A 26925-nucleotide genomic window follows, 5' to 3' on the forward strand; every position below is an offset into this window, starting at 1 on the left:
TCTCGTTCTCACACCCTTGTTAACCACACTTTTCCTTAATTTCCAGGGATGACCTCTTGTTCTTCCATCACTATCACACAGCTGAAACATTTCCCCTGCATCAATCTTATAAAACCTTTTAGTAATTTAAATGTTTCTATCATAATCCCCCTTTTCTCTGCCTATCAACCAACCTCTGCAATCCACAAGCTCTCAATCTATCAATGTAGGGAGCAATGCTTTTAATGGGATTATATTAATCAAGTGCATATAATAAACAATCTTCAGGGTATATAACTGATGTAGGGCACTAAAAAGTAAAAAACTGTTACAAACTATAATCAGCCTATTCCAATTATATTAAACAAAGAACAGAGCGCGTACAATACATGCATAGAGCATGCATGATGTCACTTGTTGTTATTTAGGAACATTCTATAGTTGGCACTGTAATTCAGTTCTGGCGATTGAGAGATCTAATAAGGGTCTTCCAGATCACTGGTAAGATTAGTCCTTGGTTCCTGCTAGGGTTTTGTATACAGCGGGCAACTGTTGTGGCCTCTTTGAAAATTCAGGAGCGGAAGTCCTCTATGTAAGGAATTGTGCTTCTATCCCACTCTATGGTATGGTTCGTTCTTGAGAAATGAAAAGCTAACCCCGATTTTTTTCTCTGTTATTATTGACGTCACCTATGTGTTCTTTTTGCCTAATTTCAAGGCTCCTTGAAGTTTAGCCAATGTAATTCAAGCCGCACGAGCAGGGTATGTTATAAACTCCAGCATATTTGGAGAAAGGATGACTATCTTTTGGAGATCTTAAGAATTGTCTAATCGTTTCTGTAGGTTTAAAGGCCACTCTTATTTATGTGGTCTAAGGAGTCTTGCAATCTTATTGGAAACTGTCCCTAAGTATGGAATGATGATGGTAGAAATATATAACTTATATCATCTCTTGTCTTTGTCGGGGTTCAGAGAAAAGTATCTTGTGGATGAGTCTTCAAGGAAATCCATTCATGGTAGGGTTGGTAGATATCAGGGATAGTTCTTCCTGGAGGTCTTGTTGATCTGTTGTATGGAGAGGCACAGTTCTTCAGCATGTGTATAATACTAAGTTTCTGAGAAATGTGGTGTGAGGAATTGAAATGTAAATAACGTCCTGTATTGGTAGGTTTGCGGTAAACTTAGAGTTTGATACCACCATTCGGAAGATTCTTAATTAAAGTGTCCAGAAACGATAATTGGTTATCTTTTTCAAGTTCTAGAGTGAATTGATTGTGTAGAGAGTTGATTTTGATAAGAAAGTCGAACAGGTCCTTTTTTGTGTGGTTCCGAACAATAAAGATATCGTCCACGTATCTCCACCATACTGTGGGTTTAGAGTCTGGTTGAGATAAGATTTTACTTTCAAAATCCTCCATAAAGAGATCAGCACAAGATGGAGAGAGGTGTGTGGGGGAGGGATACCCATAGCAAGGCCAGTCAATTGCTGATATAAGGTTTTATTCCATAAGAAAAAGTGCGATGTTAAACTATGACCGAACAGAGAAGTAACGTCTTATGGGAGCAAACTTCCTAAAATGTTGACGACTTCCTCCACAGGGATGTTAGTGAATAGAATTACGTCAACCAAACTTCAAGGAGCCTTGAAATTAGGCAAAAAGAACACATAGGTGACATCAATAATAACAGAGAAGAAAAATCGGGGTTAGCTTTTCATTTCTCAAGAACGAACCATACCACTGAGTGGGATAGAAGCACAATTCCTTACATAGAGGAGGACTTCTGCTCCCGAATTTTCAAAGAGGCCACAACAGTTGCCCACTGTATACCAAACCTTAACAGGAACCAAGGACTAATCTTACCCGTGATCTGGAAGACTTATTAGATCTCTCAACTCACCAAAACTGAATCACGGTGCCAACTATAGAACGTTCCTAAATAACAAGTGACATCATGCACGCTCTCTGCATGTATTGTACGTGCTCTGTTCTTTGTTTAATATAATTGGAATCAGTTGATTATAGTTTGTAACAGTTTTTTACTTTTTAGTGCCTTACATCAGTTATGTACCCTGAAGATGCGAACAGCCTTAATTGGTGAAACTAGTTGTTATAACATAGTTTATTATATGCACTTGATCAATATAATCCCATTAAAAGTCATTCCAGAGCTTTTTGATCAAGAAAATTAGATGTTTTTTAACACAATGTAGGGAGCATTTTTTACATCACTCACCAACTTAAGCACAGTAATCCAAATATGGAAGTATCAATGCTTTATAAAAGGGAATAATAACCTCTTTATCTCTGGATGTTAGTGTATTCCTCAATAACCAAGTAATCCTATGTCAGACACCTTATGAATGTATCCCCTGAACTTCATCTCCCTATCTACCAACACCCCTAAGTCCTTAGCCTCATCAATCTCTTGGAGTACCATTCCATCAATGTAGTACACAGCTGGTAATCTTTTAATCTCAAAATGCATAACTTGACACTTTCCACATTGAACTGACATCCGTTACCTTTTGCCCATTTTACCAACTTGTTTAAATCATCCTGCAAACTCTCAACATCAGCATGTAGTAAGCCTGTTTTTTTTTACTCCAGGTGTTAAGTAAATACACAAGAGTTCAATCCGATTGGTGCAATGACTTCATTTTTAATTGAATCCAGCAAGTGTTTGACTCGAGATCCAAAAAACAAATCTATATATATATATATATATATATATATATATATACTTAATGAAACTAAAAACTGTGTATATTGTAAATAAAATTAAATTAATAAAACTATTTAGATCCAAGGCCTAAATAAAAACTATATTTTGAGATCTCCTTTATCTTTAGTGGATAAATTCATTCTTTCTCTCTCTCTCTCTCTCTGACTTATTCTATTAATGGCATCATATTCGTACAAAAAAATAAATGTTAATTAGAGCCATTTCTTTATCAGACATTTTCTCAAAATATACAACTTATTAATTTTCCTGGGTCTATACAGTGCTTCCTTATTTAGCACATATTGTTCCACTGGAGTATAAGTATTTTTACCTCAGGCAATTTTATTACAAGCACAAATTATAAATTTTTTACCAGAGGGAAAAAAAAACAGTTTCTTTTACTACTTTATAAACACTGTATCAGGTGGAGCCTCTTCATTAAAAGCCTTCAGATTTCTCTAATTACATCACTTGTTTTGATGAAATAATTAATATCACTGGTGTCCTTGAGACAGAACATGAAACTTTCCATTTTGTGTTTCTTTTAACATCAAAATAGAACATCTCTTTAATATCTCCTTTTATTTACTATTCACTTGTTGACCATCTCACTTTTCCTGTCTAAGGATTCAGTTTGCAAGGATTCCTTTTTTGGAATTCTCTATTAATATATTCCAGCTGTCAAATTTTCATAAAAATTCCCAAAACAAAATACTGTAGTCTGCATTCTCAAACTTCCATTCTCTCTCTCTCTCTCTCTCTGTCTTATTTTTATTATTATTATTATTTTCTCTGTTATCTAAATACCGAACACTTACTGTCAGCTGTCAATCACCCATCCACCTCCTTGGGAGGGGAAGTTAATAATTAATAATGGCTGACATGCTGTCACTTTAGCAAAAATAGAATTTCTTTACAGTGAACAATAGATATCACAGTACACTTAACAGTAGTGAATTGCAATAAATACACATTGAAATTATTATAATTGTCAGATATCTGGTAAGTACAATTGATCTTAAATACTATACATTCTTTCTTTAAACATAAATATCAATTTCTTATCAGGCACATTTCAGGTCTGATTTTGCATGAATACAAAACCAAAACTAATAAAATACTGACGTAAAGAAACAATTGTAAAAATATTCATGATTAAAAATTGACTACTTTTACAATCTGTCCTTAAATTTTGTAGATCTGGAAAAGACATACAATAAGTGTCCAGGGAAAAGCATTTAAAAAAAAAATTATATGGGGCAATACATAGCCTATATTTCAGTTGTAAGTCAACAGTTAAAATTGAAAGAAATACAAGATGGTTTGATGTAAAATCAGGTGTAAGACAAGGATGCACAGTATCTCATTTCTTATTCATCATCTAAGACAGTGGTCTCAAACTCAAATTGCATGAGGGCCAAATGCAAGATGCGAAAGCAGCTGACGGGCCGTAATTTTTTTTTAACAATATGAGAGTGAATATATATATATATATATATATATATATATATATATATATATATATATATATATATATATATATATATATATATATATGTATTGAACCGTACTTACCCCGAACGTATGGATACCACCCCTTTATAATTATGAAACCCTTTTATAAACTTTATAACTTGAGAATAAATAATGACAACCTATTCTCTTTCTTTTATTTATTAAATTTTTCTTCGACACATACAGAAAAAATACATACGTTTGTATGTAAATAATTATAAACTTTTTTGTTTCTCACTGCAACTTGACACCTGGTGGCTTTTCAATTCTCATAAAGTTTGTAACCTTGGAGAAAAATTACTAGAAACTATCTTCATCACGAATTGTAGATGCTCATCGGTCAATCGGGTTCTTTTCTTAGATGTATTAATTTTTAGCTGCGAAAAAATCTGTTCACATATAAATGTACTCCCAAACAAAGTGATCATTCTTATTGCAAAAATTCGTAACTGAGGGTATTTATCTTTCGACAAGTACAAATAAAAGTTAATCAAATCTGTATCTTCAAATCTTTGAATAAGATTTATATCACACTGTAAATTAATTAGCTCCATTTGTAGATTTTCTGGTGTGTTATTCACGTTCGTTTTTAATGGTAATGAAAATAATGTAAAATCGGATTCCAAATCATTAAAATCTTTAAATCTTTCTTCAAATTCTTGTCATAATAATGCTATTTTTCTTGCATATTCTTGAGATTTTTCATTTGAAATAATAGGGCAGAATTTAAGATGTAGGAAATGTATGAAATTTTTTGATTCCAGTTGTGTTTCCCATAATTGCAGTTTAACTTGAAAAGCTTTAATGCAAGCATACATGTCAGTGATAAGTTTATTCTTTCCTTGCAGCTCTTTATTGAGAATATTTAAATGGCCAGTTAAGTCAACAAGAAATGCTAAATCTGTTATCCATGTATCATTAAGTAGCTCGTAGATGGTTTTATTTTTTTTTGTGTCATGAAAATTTTGGGGTGCTTAATGGTCAAAGCTGTATAACTGAGAGGAGACCTCCACATAGCCTTTAAAGGAAGTGGGAGAACCGACCAGGGCTTCTGACCTAATGTCCAATCCTCACCTTCTCGTGGTGCACGATGTTGGGTATCTACCTGGATACTGAACGAACGAGAATGGGCTGGCAATTTGGGATTTAGCCGACCAAATTGTATTCTTATTGGTTAAACCAAAATAAAAAAAACGATGGTACAACATGACAAAATTTCATGCCGGCTGGGGCGTTGCCTGGTTAAACAAGGGCCCCCCGTTGTTTTCGTAAGGGAACCAGGGTGAACAGCGAAAAGTCAGCTACTGGAACAAATCTGAAAACAAACCCCAACGCTTTAGAAAAAGCAACTTACACAAGAAAAAGGAAAAGTTGGACTTTGTTGGGGATCTAAATAGCGGAGTAGGAAATGATTGTGAGACATACAAAAATATTTTGGGAAAATTTGGAGAAAAGAGCAAAGCTAATAATAATGGCAAATATCTGTTGGATTTCTGCTCAGGACATGGACTGATTATTACTAACACCATGTTCCAACATAAAAATGTGCACAAATTCACATGGAGAGAAGAGGCTAGGAATAAGGAAAGTCTCATTGAGTATGTTATTGTTGATAGTGATGTTTTCTCCCTGGTGCAGGACACCAGAGTGTACATAGGATTTGAAATTGGAAGTGATCACTATTTAGTGTTGAGCAGGATAAAATTGAATTTCATATCGAAAAGAATAACATGTAAGAAAGTTTTAAAGGGAATAAAAGTTGAGCAGCTCTCAGATGTGAACTGTAGACTAAAATACACAAAGATTATTGAAGAAAAAATGAAAGAGTTTGAGAACAGGAATCAAACCTTAGAGATTCAGTTGCAAACTCTGAAGAAAACATTGATTGATTCTGCCAGAGAGGCATGTGGTGAGGTTATCTGCAAGGATAAAAAAAATCAGAACTCCCTGGTGGATACAGGAAGTTAAAGAGGAAGTGAAGGAAAAGAAGAAAGCATATCAAAAGTTCCTGTCAAATAAGTCAGCTTGTACTCTTAGAGAATATAGAGACAAATGCAAGAATGCTAAAAACTTTGTAAAACTAGCTAAACAAAAGTCAGGGGAGGACTTTGGCAAGAATATAGAAAGTAAATATCAAGAAGGTGACAAAATATTCTGGAGGTTGTTGAAGAAGCTTAGGAATGGAGGAAAGAGTGCTGTAAAAGGAGTTAGAGATGATAAAGGTGACATGAAAACGAGAGAAATAGATATCCTTGAAGTGTGGAGTAATTACTTTGAAAAACTGCTAAATGAAACAAGCAGTGATGACAGCACAGTGGTAAAAAACACTGACCAGGCATGTAGTCAGGAATACATATCCATACTTGAAGTAGAAAAAGCCATCAAAGGCTTGAAATGTGGAAGGGCAGCAGGAGTAGATGATATTCGACCAGAAATGCTGAAGTATGGTGGTATAAGAGTTTTACAGTGGCTGCACTGCATAGTTCAGAAAGCCTGGACAGAGGGATGAATTCCTGATGATTGGAGTAGAGCTCTCGTAGTACCCATATATAAAAAGGGAAATAAAACTGAATGTGAGAATTATAGAGGTAATACCCCTACTGAGTGTTCCTGGCAAGATCTATGCAAGTATACTTGAGAAACGGTTGAGAAGAATTGTGGAAGAAAAGCTTGGTGAAGAACAAGCTGGATTCAGCCAAATAGAGGCTGTCAGGATCAGATCTTCACTTTACGACAAATAGTTGAGAAAGCATGGGAATATAACAAAGATCTGTATTTAAGTTTTGTCGATTTGGAAAAGGCATATGACAAGGTTCCAAGAGAGAAGCTATTCAATACGCTACAGTTATATGGTGTCGATGGGGCATTATATCAAGCAATACATAGTCTTTATTTGAGTTGTAAGTCAGCAGTTAGAATTGAAAGAAGTACAGGACGATGGTTTAATGTTAAATTTGGTGTGAGACAAGGATGTACATGATCCCCTCTATTATTCATTAACTATATGGATCACATTATGAAGGAAAGTGGTATTAAACATGATATCAAAATTGGAGATGTTAATGTCAGCTCTTTGCTTTGTGCAGATGATGTTATACTTGTAAATAAATCTGCTACAAGTGTGCAAGATTCTCTGACTAAATTGAATAGCTGTTGTAATAGAAAGGTCACGAAGGTCAGCAATAAAAACACAAGGACAATGAAAATAGGCAGAATTGTTGAAAATGTCAACTGTGTTGTGAATGGAGAACCTGTGGAACAATTAAAACATTTCAGCTACTTAGGCATGATTTTTACTGAAGATGGTAAATTAAATATAGAAATAGACAACAGAATCAGCAAAGCTGGTATGGTGGGAAGTCAATTGAATAAATTCATATGGAATAAGAGAGAAATTAGTCGGAACACTAAATTAGCTGTATACAAGACAGTGTTCAAACCAGTTTTAACTTATGGATCTGAGAGCTGGGTCAGAAGTAAAACACTTGACCAAAGACTGGAGACTGCAGATATGAGAGTCCTGAGAAAGATTATAGGCGTGAACAGATGGCATTAATGGTAATGTCATATTAAAAATGAGGATATTAGGAAAGAACTTGATATTGTCAGCATCCAGGAATGCGTTAGGAGAGCTAATGTCAGGTGGTATGGTCATTTAAACAGAATGGGCGAGGAAAGATTAGCAAAACAAATGTTCTCTGCCAGGTTGGCAGCAAAACGACCCAGAGGAAGACCAAGATATAGGTGGATTGATACGGTACAAAGTGTCTTAGATGATAGAAATATAAGATCTGATAATGTTGGAGTCTTGACAAGTAACAGACTGATTTGGAGGAAAATTGTAGATAGGAAGTTAGTAACGATGTAATTTTTTTCATGTAGTACTGTCATATCCTGTACACCCCTTGAGGGTACATGGCAGGAATTTGATGATGATGATGATGATGATGATGAAATTTTGATTTCATTGGGAGTATATTGAACAAGTGCATATAATAAACAACTAAGTTATACCAACTAAGTCTGTTGGCATCTTCACAGTACATAACTGATGTACTGCACTAAAAAGTAAAAAACAGTTACAAACCATAATCAACCGATTACAGTTATATTAAGCAAAGAACAGAGCGCATAAAAGTAAAAAACTGTTACAAACTATAATCAACTGATTACAATTATATTGTACGCGCTCTGTTCTTTGTTTAATATAATTGTAATCGGTTGATTATAGTTTGTAACAGTTTTTTACTTTTTAGTGCCATACATTAGTTATGTACCCTGAAGATGCCAACAGACTTAGTTGGTGAAACTAATTGATATAACTTAGTTGTTTATTATATGCACTTAATCAATATAATCCCAATAAAAGTCTTTCCAGAGCTTTTTGGTCAAGAAAATTAAACGTTTTTTAACATTTTGATTGAAATCAAAATGTTAAAAAATTTATTAAATCAAAAAACCATTTTAATACAGCTCCTCGACTTAACTACCTCACTTCTTTATAATAAATGAAAAAAATTTATTAAATCAAAAAACTGTTTTAATACAGCTCCTCGACTTAACTACCTCACCTCTTTATAATAAATAATTTTTCCGTACTCACTTTCAATTTCTTCAAGCAATGCAACAAATTCTCGATGATTCGGAGCTTGTCCATGAATAAAGTTTACTGTTTTAGTTACTGTTTCCATAACATTATCCACCTGCAAACTTTTTGCACAAAGTGCTTCTTGATGAATAATGCAATGTATAGTGCAAAATTTATTCTGAAATTTTTCTTCTTTCACTATATTTCTTAATTTTACTGCTACCCCCATTTTTTTTTTTTTTTTTACCAACCATAGCAGCTGCACCATCACTTGCAAATCCAACCATTTTATCCCAACTTAATTTATATTTATCTATTACAGTTTTTATTTCAGAAAAAATATCCTGTGTACCAGTTTTTCCTTTCATAGGAATTATTTCCAATAATTCCTCAATTACTTCAAATTCATCAGTAACACCTTGTATGAAAACGGCAAGGTGTGCTATATCTGTGATGTCAGTACTCTCATCAACTGCTATTGAGAATGCTGCAAAATCTATACTTTTTTCTTTTAACTGACATTGTAAATCACTAGCGATTTCATTAATACGTTCCGCTACCGTGTTGGTTGACAAATTAATATTTTTAAATAATTGTTGTGTGTCAGGACCAAGAAGTTCAACAGACTTAATCAAACAATCTTTAAGGAATTCACCATCAATAAATGGTTTTGATCGTTTTGCAATGATGTGTGCAAGAGCAAAACTTACATGAACTGTTCCTTCACTGGATTTATTTGCTTCAGTAAAAAAATTTTGTTGTCGTTGTAAGCTAGATTTCAGAAACTGTAACTTTTTTTCTCTCAATTTGCCTTCCAACATTTCAAATTTTTCTTCATGATTCATTTCGTAATGGCGATGTAAATTGTATTCTTTTGGAAATGATATTCCCTTATTACAATTTTATTGCGCACAACACCACAAAAGTACATAATTTCCCATTTATCTTGAAAAACACATCCTTCTTCGTCCACTTTTCTTTTACTCTTTGTTAAAGACATGACTTACAGTTTAATCTCTTAATTAAAATCGCTATTATAATTTTATTTACAACTTTAATTCAACAAGATGAATTTTTGTATGAAAGCAATACTCAAAAGTTATGCACAATTCTAAACGATAGGTATTGATATAATGTAGATCTAACAACAAGCACAAATAAACAGGTTTTATAAGCCGTATGTTAGTTTGTCTCCATCTATATTGCAATATGAACTGCGCAGCTATGCATCGGAAACACCAGAATACTGAAGCGCCACCAACTGTTGGCCGGCAAACTAAATTTACTGATTGTAAATTGTAGATCTCTAAAACTATAAGCACTGTATTTACAACAAATGTCCCCCAAAGCAATTTTACACGGGCCATGTAAAATTGCTTTGGGGGAGAGATGTGGGCCGCAAGTTTGAGACTGCTGATCTAAGAGGAGTTGCTATCAAAAAGAAACCGGACTAGGCTAATAAAATCTTTGCAAATTACCCAATTTAAATTTGAACTCAACCCCTTTCAAAGTAGTCCTCTTCCAAGTTCATGCAGCGATCCCACTGCTTTCACCATATCCCAAATGCTTCCTGGAAACCTTTTTGTTGAGGCATATCAAGCACTGCTTGTGATTAGTCTTGGATCTCCATAAAAGTGTAGAACCATCACCTTTTCAGCTTTAATTTCATTTTAGGAAACAAAAAAAGGGACTTAATCTGGTGAGTAAGGAAAATGCAGGATGGCAGCTATGCTGTGGCTGCCAGAAACTCACGCATTTTTTAAGGTGCTATGGGAGGGAGCATTGTCATGGTGGAGGAGCCAGTTGCGGCTTCACCACGCGTTTGGTCTTCTGCAACGAGCATCTTCTCTCAACCACCTTAAAACATTACAGTAGAATTCTGTATTGACTGTCTGACTGGATGGGTCAACTTCTTAGTGTAATCCCTTTAATGTTGAAAAAGATGATCAACATGCTTTTTGTCGCATTCCTGACCTGCCTTGCCTTTTTTGGTATTGGGGAACATGTACTCTTCCACTGTGATGATTTCTGTTTTGTCTCTGGATTGTAGCTGTAAACCCAAGTCTTATCCCCTGCGATGACCCTTGAGATGAAGGTTGGGTCATCAGTGGCCTTTTGACAAAGATCTTGACAGACTTTCACACAGTGGTGTTCCTTCTGGTCAGAAGTCAAGAGAGGGAATGAACTTGGCAGCGACGCGACAGAAGGTGCTGACAGAGTTGAAAAATCAACTGTCAGCACCTTCCTGGATGGTGATGCATTAATCTATAAGGATGATCTGTCCAATTTTTTTTTTGACATTTTGGGCTGTGCTGGTGGACAGTTGTCTCAGCTTCTCACCATCCCCCAGGATAGTTCTACCCTTCTTAAAATGCGAGTGCCACACAAAACACTGAGTTCGGCTCATTGCTTCATTTCATATGCCTTATTAAGTAATTCAAGGGTAACTGTGGCAGATTTCCCCAGTTTTACACAAAATTTTACATTTGTCCTTTGCGTTCATGGTAAAAACATGTAAGAACATCAGCTTCTGCTTGTCAATATCCCTGTTCAGTTGAACTTCAAATTCATCAACCCTTTTCCTCCTCCTTATTCATTTCATCTATTGCTTTCCTTTGGAACAGCCTTTCCAATGGCAGTGCCATTTTTTTTTTTTCTTCTAATGACTACAATCTCTTGTTCTTCAAGAAACACCAATGTATTATAGGTTTTTCAGACCTCTCATATTCATGGAGTTATATAAAATCTTGTTTGTGAACATAAATGTTGTTGTGTGATGCTATTATTATTCAGAATTAATGCAGTTCTCTTAGTGAGGTTTAATGTGTGGAAGAAGAAATGCAATGGTTGCCTTTCTCTGCAGTTGCATTGTCTTTTCAGAATGTTCTCATGAGGTGTTGATATTATCATTTATGATAAAGCTAAAAATTTCATTGTTAGCCTTATCATAAATGCTACCAGCATTGTCTGATTATTCTATCATTTTAACATACATGTATTTTCAGCTGATACAGAATATAATTTAGTTGTCATTATCACAAATTTCCAACCCACTATCATTTATTCAGCACCCGTGGGGATTCTTAATGCAGTTGTCTCTCACAATAGCAAATATGACTATAACAAATTAGTGAAAAGTCCTGACCAAGCCCATAAGTATGATGCTGTGCTAAAAGAAATTCACTGTAGCAAACTTATCAACAATAACAAATTATTTCTGTGGTCTCCCTGTTAGTTTGCTGTAGTAAGAGTAGATGTAACATGTTGTATACACACACACACACACACACACACACACAGACTTGAAGATATGGTTTCATCAGAGGGCTTAGTTAGTTCTTCACATTTGTTAATGGCAATGTTGGAGATCTCCTTCTTTACCTAGCCTTTAACAAATACTTTATTTATCTTTGCTTATTAAGCAACACAAAGATCATGTAAGCGTTGTGTAAAGGATAAATCTCTGAGTTAGATTTTCTGCACAGATTGCATTGGTGGAGATTGAAAGAGAAGTAATGTGCATAGACTGTGAATGAATTTTTTATGATTCAGTATTTTGGGTGTTTTTAACATGTGGTACTTGATGTTATTTTGACTTGATGGAAGTCTGTTGACAACTTAGTGCTCATTCAGATCAGCAACCATAATAAATTATGCAAGAGATATAGATTCACATTTTAATTTTCTGCTTATGTAATTGAACTGAAATTCTATGCCATTTTCAGAATTTCGTATATTTTTGTTTTTTCCTTTTAAATAGGGTGTAATCTTTTCTGTCACATATAATGCTTCATTACACCTTCTTTGTTCTACATCTGATGATAGAAGTTTGAGAGTATGGAAATTTAATTCAACTACTACAGTTCATTTTGAGCATGAGACTAAATACTTGACAGTAGAACAGTGGAAAAAAGGAACATTTGAATTGGTGTATATTCTCTATAGTCACGAAGCAAGAGTATGGACTTCTGCAGTTCTTGAAAGTTGCATTATTAGTGTTGGAGAGGTAAGCAATTAGTGCTTTAGTAAATTTCATGCTGTTATGTTATACTGTGGGCTGTAAGCTTGCAAACCATTGAACTTATCTATATCCTACTTTATACATATATGTGTTTGTGCATATATATATATATATATATATATATATATATATATGAAGAAGTCTTCTTCAGGGTGCACAAAAAAGACGAAACTAGTCGTGCTGAATAAAAACAGTATTTTATTTTTTTTATCTCTCGGCTTCCAGTCATTTCATATTTTTAAAAAAATGCGTCTTTCAGCCGAGTAAATCCATTATGCCATATATGTATATATTAGAATATTTACTTGGTCAGAATATGGGCATAGTAAATTTTGGGTAACAAGAGAGTGAGATGTGTGCAGTGGAGTGAGTAGAGCGCTTTCCAACAATGAGTCTTTGTCCTTGCACTCATTGGATGTGTCATGTAATAATAATAATAAAGTTAAACCTAAGGGGTAGGCAAATAAACTGTAAAAGAAATAACATGGTGTCAGCAAATATAGTGTTATGTTGGAACCTAGTTATTCAAAATAGTTGTATGCATAAGCCTATGGTTATGCATGCTTTGACACTTCTGCTTATATAGTAAATGAAACAGTGCTTGAAGTATTTGGATTGATTAATGCTGAAATTCATATTCAAGTATGTAGGATCTAGCATATTTCAGTAAATTCCCACACTTTATATTCAGTCTTGCAATGATAGCGATGTAGATTGATTTTAGATGAATTCCAGAGAAATTATTAGGATACCATTTTGATTGGTAGAGGATAACACATGTAGGCAGCTAATATAAATAAAATTGAAAAACTGGGTCTTTGTTACAGATCTAAAGAGCAGAGTAGGAAATGAATCCCACCAGACATATAAGAACGTTTTGGGAAAATTTGGGGAACAGAGCAAATGTAATAAATACTAAGTATCTGCTGGAATTTTGCTTTGGTTAATAGTGGCCTTCTTCCTACATATTCTGTGGTGGGGTATCCAAAGCATGGTCAGCAAGTCCTGAGTGGCTATATTGGTGGAACCGGATGTAGTCCTTTTGTTTGGATATGCTAATATTGGCTGTCCTGCCTATTTGGCCATAGGACATTTTGCAACTTCTAGGAACCTGGTATATTCCTGGTAGGTCTAGGGGATGTGACTGGTCTTTCGTGGAGCAGATAAGAGATACCAATTTCTTATGTGGTTTGTAACTGGTTGTGAGGTCATATTTTCTTAGGATTTTTGTTTATTTTTCAGATGTGTCCTGGATATATGGAATTGTGATAGAGATTTTGAGTAATCTCTGCTTTGCAAAGGGGGAGGGGAGGTTGCGGTTACATGGTTTTAATATTTTTTGGATTTTTTTGGGGTTGTAGCCATTGATGAAGAAAGTGTTAAGAATATGGTCAAGTTCCATAGTTAGGATACTCTTATCTGAACTGATTAATTTTTCCCTGTTATATAGGATGTATACCATGTCCATTGCAGTTGCAAACTGTCCTACTATGGCCAAGCAGGCAGGACAGCAAATATCATAATATCCAAACACAAGGACTACATCTGGTTCCTCCAATACAGACACTCAGGACTTGCTGACCATTCTTTGGACACCCATCACAGGATATGCTGGAAGAAGGCCACTCTATTGCACAGCATCAAATACAAGTATGAAAGGCTATTCCTCGAATCTCTCTCAGCTTTGAAAAATTTTTTCCTAACCTCAACATATTTGGGTACACAAGACTTCCCCAACCTTCTGACCAGCCCTCCTAAATTATGCAACATACTCAACTGCAAACTTTTATATCTCTATATTTGAGCATTCTCATTATATATTATCCATTTCAGCTGCCTTTTTACATGTCAGGTGTTGATTGCCTTTTCCTACCTCAAGTCTTGAAATGTGCTCCTCTTTGCCTATCCCTTGAATATTTTCTACTACTGTTCGACACTGCTTAGAGTCACATACTGTTCTGTCACAGACATAGAATATCTTCAGTTTTCAATGTCACCGTTATCATCTTAACATCCTTTTTATTTTAATCCATCTCCCCTTCATGCAACTTATGAAGAAGTGACCATGCTAGATTTGAGCTTATTCATGTATATTTTGCTGTGGTGATGTGTATATATATATATATAATAAATAATTGTCTGAGAAATTGAAGTCTTGTTGGGTGAAAGCTCAAGGGATTCTAGTATTCTCTCTCTTTTTATTTTTCTTCTATTAATACCATATAAACATTCTGAGACATGGACTTTTAGGGAGTAATCATTTTTAGAGAGTTAGCCTTTTAAGTCTTAATAGGTAATATATCTATTAGCATATGAAAACTTAACTATGTTTGGCTTAAAATTTTCATTTCCCATTTCATAGGCATCTGCAGTATAAAAGCTATGCTGACACAATTTTATGTCAATAAATAGCTAATTTTGTGTAAGTTGTTATTAATTTTTATCCATATTTCCTTACATTCCAAAACATAGCAACTATTTTATGTTGAATAATGATCTTTGTTTTAGTTTCACTTATTGCCAGAGAGAGGCTTTATCTAATAAGGTCAAATGTAGTTGGTTTGTGTGTCATAGTAGTCACATTTATCATTGTATGTAAGTAAGGAAATGTGAAGTTTGACATCTTCATTTCCAGGGAACAGTATATACAGCAGAGAGGAAAAAAAGCCTTGTTACTGTTTTTTAATCATAATATATATGTGTGTGTGTGTGTATATATATATATATATATGCATTCCACTGATCAGCCACTCTCTATGCAAAGAACCTACTTGTCACTCCTTTGCTCACACCCTCCTCATACAGTTTCCAGTGATGGCCTCTGGTTCTATCCCCCTCTCCCATTCTATATAAAATCTCTAACATGTCAACCTGATAAAAACCCCTGACTAAGCTTATATGTCTCAATCATATCCCCCCCCATTCTTCCTTTTCACAAGGCTCTGCAACTTACATTCTCTCAATCTGTCCTTGTACTCCAAAGATCATTGACCATCTTTGCAAATCTTCTTTGGACCCTTTCCAACACATCCTCATCACCATGAAAACCTGGCGACCAAATCTGTGTACAATGATCCATACGAGGCCTGATCAAGTCCTTATTCAGTGGCATCATAACCTCTCTATTTCTGTATGTCAGGGTCCTCCGCATCATTGTCATTATCTAATGTGTCTTCACAACTTCACAACTTGTGCAATATAGCCCCTGAATTTCAGGTCCTTGTCCACCATCCCTCCTAGATCTCTCATCTCTTTTACTTTCATTAATGTTTTCCCACCAGGTATATACTTTGCATCCCTTCATTGCTTACCAAATCTCAATACCTTACACTTTGCAACATTGAACTGATAGTTCCACTTACCTGCCCATTCACAAGATCTTCAAGTCATCTTGTAAGGCCATAACATCCTCTTGATTCTGCATTCCTCTCTCACCAGTTTTGCATCATCTGCAAAACTGGGAAGAGAGAGCAATCACTAGGAGAGTTGCATATTACTAGTTAAACCCATCCCAATTTCATTTAACATACAAACTGAACAACAATGGCCACAAAACTGACCCCTTCGGTACACCACTTTCTGTTTTTGGATACTGCACATCCATATACAACTTTTTGATACCTATTCGACAGCCAGTCACTGTTCCAACTCAGAAGTCTGTTATCCAAATCCCATCTGTTTCAGCTTATTTAAGAGCTTGTCGTGTGGCAATCTATCAAAAGCCTTTGCAAAAGTTAAGTACACTGCTGTATATGCATCTCCCCTCTCCAAGATATTTGTCATCTTGTTATAGTGCATAAGTAAATTAGTGAAACATGATCTCCCCTTAACAAAACCCATGCTGATAACCACAGAGAATACTGCTGTTATCAACCCATTTCTGTATCCTACTTTTCTCCAGTATCTTCACCACAACTCCACATATACAGACCAGCCTATAATTTGAAGCTACAGCCTTATCACCACCTTTATGCAGTGGAACAATTTTATCCTTCTTTCACTCCCTTAGAACTGTGCTGTTGAAAAACTTTTATTAAACAAGCATGCTAATTCTACTGCCAATTCCCTGGCATATTCCCTTAAGATGCGTGGTGATATGTCATCAAATCCTATTGCCTTATTGACATCAAAGTTATTTATTTCCTCAATACCTCCTGCTCATTCACAATTGAGCCATCCCCTCCTGTGTGCTCTATACTTAATTTCCTCATGATTCCACCCTAATCAGAATGAAACACCCTTATAAATTGATCACTGAATACCTCAGCAGTGTCTTCAGTAGCAGTTACTATTCTACCACTTTCGTCCATTAATTTCATCTTACCATGATCATTATTCTTTCTACTTGCCACATGTCTAAAAAACTCTCTAGGGTTTTTCTTAGCCTGATTTTCCAATTTCTGCTCATACTCTACTTTTGTTTTCCCTACTAACTGAGTCGCTCTCCTGGCTTGTTCTTTACTCTTCATGTGACTAATTATTACCATCATTCATTTTTTACTTTGTCCAAAGTACATTCTTTTTCTAGATTTCATGCTTAAGCTCCATATTCATCCATTTTATACCTATTCAGCCTTTTGGCCTTTGGAATACGTTCACACGTTGATGCTGTTATGTATTTCTTTGTCATTTCCCATGCAGCATTATTTCCTTACCGCTCAACTCCTCGTTCCATGTTATAACTCCAAGCTGTCTCCTAAGCTTGTCATAATCACCAGCCTTATAATTCCACATATATCCTTTCCTCACAAAAGTCTGCATATGACTAGCCACAACATAGGTGATTACTTCATGATCACTTTCACCAACTGGAGGAAAGTGTAACCCCCCCACCCTCACAGATACATTTTTTGATGAAATGATCAGATCTAAAACTCTTGATCTTTGTGTGCCCTGCTTTACATTTTATCTGAGATAGTTATCTCTTAAGAACTCAAGAAACTCATTTTGAGTGCTATCTATGCTGTCATAATTAAAGTCACCTAATAGTTACTCTTTCTTTTTTCACTAATTGAAGTTGTTTATTCATTTCTTCATCACCACCCTCTACATTCCCTGGCCTATATCAACATCCAACTAAATATGTCTTTCTGTCAACCTTCACTTCATACCACTCTGTCTCATAACCATTGCCACTATTTCCCTCTTTCATGTCTAACTTATGTGGGCATAATTCCTCTGCTATTATCAACAGCACTCCTCCTCCTTTCTTGTCCTTTCTCTCCTCATGAGAAATACATTATCCTTCCATTTCTATTCATGTTAGGATAACATCTTCATTCAAGCATGTTTCACTTATTCCAATGATTTTGGGGTGAATTAACTCATTCAGTGAAGCCATTTCATTCCCCTTATTTGTGATACTTCTGGCATTTGTACACAAACACATCAGTTCATTTTTAGGTCTATAGCCAGTCCTATTCAAGCCATGAGTTGGTTGTGATTTCCCCACCACACCTGCCCAAACACCTCTATGACCACTATAACATATATCTGCTCAATCTCAACTTCTACATGCAATATTCTCCATCTTCATACTCTCATTTACTGTCACTTTCAACATCCACTCTCCCTATGCCACGTCTCCCTATCCACCGAAGCTCCTACTCCCTCCCATTTCACTATTCTTCTTGCATTCTCGTTCTCTCTTCATCTCTCACACTACTACTGTTTCCACTGCCAAGCACTTCTGTCTCCTCAGTACCACTCTTCTTATTTTTTCCTTCATCTCTTTCTTCTGATCTCTTGCACGCATCACACACTGTACTTTCATCCAGCAACACTTTCTCCAGTAAGTACACTCACTCCAAAGCCATTTAAATGCAACCCATCATGCCTGTATAATTTCATTTTCCCTCAAACACATGCCATTCGTCCACAAACTTCACTCCCTTCTCCTCACACAGCTCTGCTAGCATACCATCCGTGATTTTGGCTCTCTGTCGCAACTCATCATCATCATCATACCTTGGCAACACGCTGACAACCTTTCCTACTACACTGTTATCTTTCACTCTTCTCAATAGTCTCCTGATATTCACCATCACATCCTTCTTATGTCTACTTAGATCATTCATCCCTACAATCACAACAAACTCTTTTGCTCATTTCTTCCTCATGTCCAATGTCTTAATTATTCTACTCATTCTCCCACCTGGATAGCAGACCTTATCGACTCTCTTAGTCGCTAGCCCTCTAATTATGGAGTCTCCATATACTGCTATCCTGGAATCACTTGTCACCACTTTTACTCTTTTTTTCTTTCATTCTGTTTTCTTGCACACTTTCATTACTTTCCACTGGATGTCTAACATCACTTCACATATGAGAGTTGTTTGAAAAGTTCGATAAAAAAATAAGTTAAACACTTTTTTTTTTTGGAAAACATCACCTTTATTTCTCAACATAGTCTCCATCGAGGTCTACACATTTGGTCCAGGAGGTTTCGAATTTTTTCATCCCATCTAAAAAGTAAGATTTGTCAAATTGTGTAAAATAGTCATTGACATAGATGTAGAAAGTATTTTTAACTTCGGTATAGTTATGTTAAAGATACCAAGAAATTTTAAACCTGGTTTTACTCCATTTTTTCCAAGTAAGCAAACAGACAAAATGTCAAGTTTGCGCCTGCAATTTATGCAAGACTAGCTGATCCCACAGGTAGTGCAAGACCAAGGCAACTCGTGGTAGAGGTGGAGCAAGCTCTGATCACTAATCTTAATATTTACCCTTAATGCCAAAACACATCTCCAAGAAGGGGATGTATGATGTTTTGTATTAAAGGCAAGGGGCCACTACCCAGACCAGTTTTGACCTTTATTGAGGTCTCATCAGTGGGGAGCCAGGCTAGAAATACCAAGATTTAGTAATGCAGAGCTTGTAAGTATTTTACCAAAACGAGTTACCATAAGGTGTTATAACCTTGTTAAATAAAAATCTCAGGAGGAGATATAGATGTAGAAAGTATTTTTAACTTGGGTATAGTTATGTTAAAGATACCAAGCAATTTTAAACCTGGTTTTACTCCATTTTTTCCAAGTAAGCAAACAGACAAAATGTCAAGTTTGTGCCTGCAATTTATGCAAGACTAGCTGATCCCACAGGTAGTGCAAGACAAAAAAAAATTGCTTGGTATCTTTAACATAGTCATTGACAGTCTTGATGACATCCTTGTTCGAAGGAAATTTTTTCCAACCGAGCCAAATTTTTAAGTTTGGGAACAAGAAGAAGTCACATAAGTCCAAGTCCAGAGAATATGGTGGATTGGAACCAATTCTTGCAATTTTGCCATTGCAACTGCCGATGTGTGTGGTATGGTGCATTACCTTGATTAAAGAGGACTTTTTTGTGTGCCAAGCTTGGCTGTTTTTTCTTCAGTTCTTCTTTTAAACTGTCCGGCAATGATGCATAATAGACTCCTGTTATTGTCTTACCCTTTTCCAAATAGTCTATCATGATAATTCCTTGGGAATCCCAAAGAACAGTGGCCATCACCTTCAAAGCTGACAAAACAGTCTTCACTTTTTTCAGTGCTCTTTCACCGGGCATTGTCCACTGTTTTGACTGCTGCTTGGACTCAGGTGTGTAGTGGTGGATCCAAGTTTCGTCTACAGTCATAAATCGACACAAAAAATCCTGCAAGTTGCGATTAAATACCCCCCCCCCCCCAAACAGTGCACTGAAATATCTTTTCGCATGCGTTTTTGATTGACAGTCAACAATCGCAGCACCCATCGCACACACAGCTTTTTTTCGTGCAAGATATTATACACCCATTCAGTTGAGATGCCTACAATCTCAGCAATCTTGCGCACTTTCACTTGGTGGTCTTCCATAAAAATACCATGGATTTTGTCAATCATTTCCTTCATAGTGACCTCAGTCGGGCATCCGGTGCGTGCTTCATCTTTGATGGATTTTTCACCACGTTTAAACTTATTTCTCCAAAAATAAATAGTCTTAATGCTGGTGCAGAGTCCTCATGAACTACATCTAACTTGGCTTTGATCTGCACAGCCGTCTGCTTCTTCAAATAAAAATGTTTTATCACGGCACGAAACTCGTTTTTCTCCATTTTTATGAAAAATGGAACAACGTTATTTAAATGTTTGCCAAATGAGAACTACGCGTCGCACCTGGCTAAAATTTTGCCTGGGATCATAAAAAAGATGATACGTGCCAACACTGGTATGAATGAACGAATTGTGTCGCTGTCTATTGGAAAATTACCAAACTTTTCAAACAACCCAATTATTGTTCATTTCATTTTTAATAACTTTCATTAAATCTTGCATTCTGAGAATTTCACTCTCACAATCTCGCTACCTCTCGTTCTGCCACACCATACTTCCATTTCCTCATTCATACTTTTACTCACTTCCTTATCACTAACTTTCACTTCTACATCTTTGCATTCTTTCATTTCCTCAGTTTCTCTAGCTTTTGTTTCATTTCCATTTCTTTCATGCACATTATATATCTTTTAAATCAGTTTTGCATTCTTTGCATTATGGTTCGACAATATATCGCACTTCTGACAAATCCTTACTTTCTCTCGTCTTTCGTTCATTTTCTCTCTGTCACTCCACAAACACATCGCTTACACTCCACCATACATACTTATTGCACTAACGACATCGAATTAGTTTCAAAAAGTCTATGTCGCAAATGACACTTGACTTTAATGGCGCTTGCTTAGCAGCACTGGTCGATGCCTGCATGGTTGACCTTGTGACTGCCATTGTGTTATACTTAAAAAAGGCAAAAATTTAGACTATTAAATCTGGCAGAATTCACACCAAAAATCATGCAGAGACACTTTGTTATCAAAAAATAAATAATTAAACCCTAAAATTCTTGAAACACTGCCAATTATTATTCAAAATAGCACTTATCTTTCCAAAGCTCTTTCTGACACTACACAACTTATGATGGCCCTCTAGTGGAATTTTAGTTATGTGAATATTTGTCATTTCTGATTAAGTTGCAATCTCATCACTTTCAATGACATGAGAAATACTTTTATATACAGTGGTGTAGCTAGAGCTTTTGTTGCAGCAGTTAGAATTGAAGGAAGTACAGGAAGGTGGTTTAATGTTAAATCTGGTGTCAGACAAGGATCTTCATTATCCTCTTTCTTATTCATTATCTATATGGATCACATTATAAAGAAAAGTGGTATTAAACATGATATCAAAATTGGATATGTTAATGTCAGCTCTTTGCGGACGGTATTATACTTCTAAATAAAATCTGCTACAAGTCTGCAAGATTCCTTGACTAAATTGAATAACTGTTGTAATAGATATGGTATGAAGGTCAGCAGTAAAAAGGCAAAGACAATGAAAATAGGCAGAATCGTTGAAAATGTCAACCGTATTCTGAACGGAGAATCTGTGGAACAAGCAAAACATTTCAGCTACTTAGGCACGATTTTTAGCGATGATGGTAAATTAAATATGGAAATAGACAACAGAATCAACAAAGATGGTAGTAGTAAGTCAATTGAATAAATTCATATGGAATAAGAGAGAAATTAGTCGGAACACTAATTTCTAAATTAGTTGTATACAAGACAGTGTTTAAACCAGTTTTAACTTATGGATCTGAGAGCTGGGACAGAAGTAAAACACTTGACCAAAGAATAGAGACCGCAGATATTAGAGTCCTGAGAAAGATTATAGGCATGAACAGATGGCATCAATGGCAATATCATATTAAAAATGAGGATGAAAAAGTTTATTTTTCACTTGGTTAGAGTATAATAAATTTAGTTTAATCCTTTATCCAAGTGTGAGCAAACAAAGTTTGTGCCTGAAAGTATCTTCAGGACTGGGGTAAGGTGATACAACACCAGGGCAACTTGTTGCAAAGGTGTAGCAAGCTATCAACACTCCTGTCTCAGTATCTCCTTTAATGCAAAACACATCTCCTTGCGGATATGTCTAATGTTATGCATTAAAATGAGGATATTAGGAAAGAACTTAACATTGTCAGCATCCTCGCCCATTCTATGGGCGAGGAAAGATTAGCAAAACAAATGTTCTCTGTCAGGTTGGCAGGAAAAACGACCCGGAGGAAGACCAAGATATAGGTGGATTGATACTGTACAAAGTGCCTTAGATGATAGAAATATAAGATCTGATAATGTTGGAGTCTTGACAAGTAACAGACTGTTTTGGAGGAAAATTGTAGATAGGAAGTTAGTAATGATGTAAATTTTCATGTAGTACTATCATATCATGTACACTCCTTGAGGGTACATGGCAGGAATTTGATGATGATGATGTTTATTTTTGAAGTAAAACTTTAATTTTAACATTCTAAAATGTTATTTTTCTTGCTTTTCTGTTAGCAAAATCGTCGATGAGATTGGCAAAGTCTATTTCATAGTAATGTATGTAATTCTTAATTAATTTTATTTAGAAAAACTCCTCTCACAACAAGCAACACTTACAGCAATTATGAGGAAAATTTGCAGTAGTATTACAATATTTGGAAATGAGTTCTCGAGACTGTATTTTAGAATTAACTGCAGAAGTTCAAAAAGGTTCAAAGTGCTGCCCAGTGTGGATCCCCCCACCCCTAGCTCTGTGTATATAGTTAATTCATGGATGAACAAAAACCATTGACTTGCTTCCTTATTTTTTGGATGTCAAACTAAGAATATCCAATAAGTTTGGAATAACTAACTTATGGCAACTGTTAATCTACATTTTTGTGTGTACATTGTTAATTTCCTTCACCCTTTTGTTTATCTTTCAGTAGATTTACTAAGGATGTCTAGTTTTATGAAATAACTAGTAGTGAGAATACTTCTTTACAGTATAAAAATTAGCAATAAACATGAACATATTCTATCTGAATATAGAATAAGAATAGAACAACACATGCATTTAAAATAAGACTATCCAGCATAGTTGAGGAGAGAGGCAATGACATGATTTGTGGATAAAGAAAGAGTGATCAGAAAGGATGAGTATGTTGGTAGAAAGAATAATACCCAGGTTATGCTGATCAGAATAAACAGAATATTTTTTTTGTTTTGTTATTATATTGAGTGGTGGAATGGTATGTGTATATATTTTTATTTTACCTCAGAGGTGTTATGTTCCTTTTAGCCTTATTAGTGTTATTTATTTTATATACTCCTAAATTAATATATCATAAAATTTTGAAAGTAGATGTCTAAAAGTGAGGCCATAATGGATAACACAAAAAATTATTCTCCTCTTGAAAATAGGTCAATAATATCTGAAATGTGATTGATTTTTTTTTATGTGAATCACAACCATGAAAGACTGATAGTCTGTTGTATAGTTAATATGGATTGCCCAAGGGTTAAATAATCAAAAAATACTGCTTTAGAGAATAAACATAGAACTTTTCAGGCCATTTCAAACCTCTAATAAGAAGGATACTGGCCTTATATATTGAGATTCATCTACCACTAAAATACATTAATGAAACTTCCATATCCATAGTGGGATTCATACCCACAGGCTGTTAGTTGGTGAGCAGATGCCTTAAACTGCTTTACAGCCAAACTCATTCATACTTGATGTACTCACTTCTTCAACAGGCACATTGTTTCACTAACTGCTCCATGAAAGAGAAATGTATTTCTCATCTCCCTTGTGTAACTGCATGCACACAAACTCAACTTCCACAATATCCCTTGCTTCTCTCCATCTTCCATGTACAGAAAAATTTTATCAGTTGATAATCTATAGTACCCTTTCAGAAGTTTATAGACCTCTGTGATATCATCCCTCTTTTTAATGTTTATCAGTTTCTGCAGTCCACCTACTCTCATTGTATCCTTGTAGCCTACTTTCCTTAATTCTTATATAATTTTTTTTATTCTTTTTGAACCTTTTCCACAATTTCTTTATGCCCTCCATACCTATGAGACCAAATCTGTGCACAGTAGTACAGGTGATGTCATAGCAAGGCTTTGTAAAGAGACAAAATGACTTCCATTTTAACATCACAGTTATCTTGGAAGTTGTATTTGCAATTTGTGCAATGTGACTTTGAACTTTGATTTCCTGTCCACTGTTTGGTGGACAGGAAATCAAAGTTCAGGATAGGATAGGTGGGTTTTGGTTTTATATTGTGAGTAGTTATGTAATTTAAGTGCTCGTGTGAAATTACCGATTTTTATATGTTTTGTTGCATTTTTTCATCAGAAAATTAGAGTATTGTAGTGTGTTAGTGTAGATTTTTATGTTTTTAGAGTATTAGTATATTTATAACTTGTGATATTGTCAGCATGGCACCAACGCTACGAATAGTGGCGGCAAAGACCACATTGTCTGGCAATTTGAATTTGCGAGATATTATTCAGTGCACTATATGTGAAATGTATGTATCGAGAAAATTAAAGAATATGGAAGGAAATTGAAACTGGAGAGAGAGTATGTATTAAGTGTTTTAAAAGTGAGTGTATGTTAGGTGATGAGAACACAACAAATACTGACAATAAGATGGAAGATGTTAATCATACATCAAATGTGCAGCCATGGAAATAGAGGAGAATGAAATGGACATTAATAAAGAAATAGCACTTAAATGTTATTCTTCATAGCACAAAGCACGAAATTCAAAAACTGCAGAAGCAGCAGGAGTTAAGCAGGGCTGAAAAAATAAAGAAGCAAGTGATCCGAAAGAATAATAAAGACCGACCAAACAAACAAGAACAACAAGTTAAGGAGAAAATTATGTATGGAGACCTGGAGCAAAAATTCATGATGTTAGCCAGAGACAAAATTGAACCGCGAGAAGGTGAAGATTGTAAGTCTCCTACCATGCTGCAAAATGAGGAGAAAGAGGCAAACTGAGGAGAATGTCATTGATGGTAAATGAGTTTGTACGTATATCGTGCAAAATGAGTGATATAGAATTTATGGTTCTGTGGTCTCTGTTTAACAGAAAGAAGGATTTTCAATGCAGATGGATTGCATCTGAATGGTTTTGGTGTTAGGTGTCTGGAGAGAGCTTAACCGAGCATGCTGACATGCAAATTCAGGGAAATTGAAGCAAGTAGGGTGGAAGCAAGTGAGTTTGTGTGAAGGCACCCATGAAGCGAGTGAGTGTGAGAATGAGGAATCTAGATTCTCAAGCAAAAATATTGAATAGGGTAGTCAATTCAGAAAGTAAAGGTGGGTGGGTGAATAAAGGCATGCTACAGTTTCTATATACTAATGCCAGAAGTATCAGGAACAAGCGGGAGGAGTTTTTGGCGTTGGTTAGTATACACCCTCACCTTTGCTAACAGCAGATGATGTAGTTACAGGGATAGAATGGGAATGGTTTAGTATTTTCAGGGAAGGTAGAGAAGATAGAATGGGGGAAGAGTACTGCTGATGATGTGAGATGAATTACAACCAAAAAGAATTGGAGACAGGCAGGAGGGTGGCTGTTCATTTGAAGAAATCTGGTGTAAGATTAAGACCAATAAGACAAAATATACAGTTTGTTGTTGCTATAAGCCAGGGAGTTCCATGGATGATCTGGAAGACATGCATTACCAAATTAGTACAATGAATACAGGTCGAGAAATTATTATGGGGGACTTCAACTATGGAGATATAGATTGGAAGGAAGAAAAATCACATGGCAGAAAAGAAATAGAATTTATACACCTGCTAGGGATAATTACTTAAGGCAGCATGTGATGGAGAGGACTAGGGGTGGGAGAGTATTGGACCTGGCCATAGGATCAGAAGAGCTATCCATAACCAAGGTGACAACATTTCCTCCAATCAGTGAAAGTGACCATGTGGTCTTGACTTGGGAGATTGTAAAACATGAGGAATATTCTATCAAGAAGGGATATTTGTGGAACTACAAGGCAGGCGATTATGACATGCTTCAATCTTGGAAAAAGCTTAGATCTTGGCATAAAACACTGCAGGATAAGGATGTTAGTAGTGTATGGGATATAGTTAAGGGTTATCTACAGGAAGCAATATTAAAATACCTAGGGTAAGGAGGGTTAATTGGGTAGGCTTTAGATGGATGAGTAATATCATTAAGCCAGAGCTGTAGAAGAAGAAAATGCTGTGGAGGGTATATAAACAGAAAGGTGACTAGCA

General features: G+C 35.5%; 1 protein-coding gene across 1 annotated transcript in view; it reads left to right on the top strand.

Annotated features, from left to right (window-relative positions):
• LOC150102899 (tRNA (34-2'-O)-methyltransferase regulator WDR6) overlaps window positions 1-26925 on the top strand; it is a 624232-nt gene that overhangs the window by 133123 nt on the left and 464184 nt on the right. Inside the window, exon 6 of the mRNA XM_090398196.1 lies at window positions 12566-12811. Coding sequence (XP_090254322.1) covers window positions 12566-12811 — 246 coding nt within the window. The remainder of the gene's footprint in view (window positions 1-12565; window positions 12812-26925) is intronic.

This window comes from Typopeltis vanoorti, chromosome 9, assembly GCF_054136105.1.
Source record: "Typopeltis vanoorti isolate ZY-2024b chromosome 9, IOZ_Tvanoo_1.0, whole genome shotgun sequence".
Classification (NCBI taxonomy): Eukaryota; Metazoa; Arthropoda; class Arachnida; order Uropygi; family Thelyphonidae; genus Typopeltis; species Typopeltis vanoorti.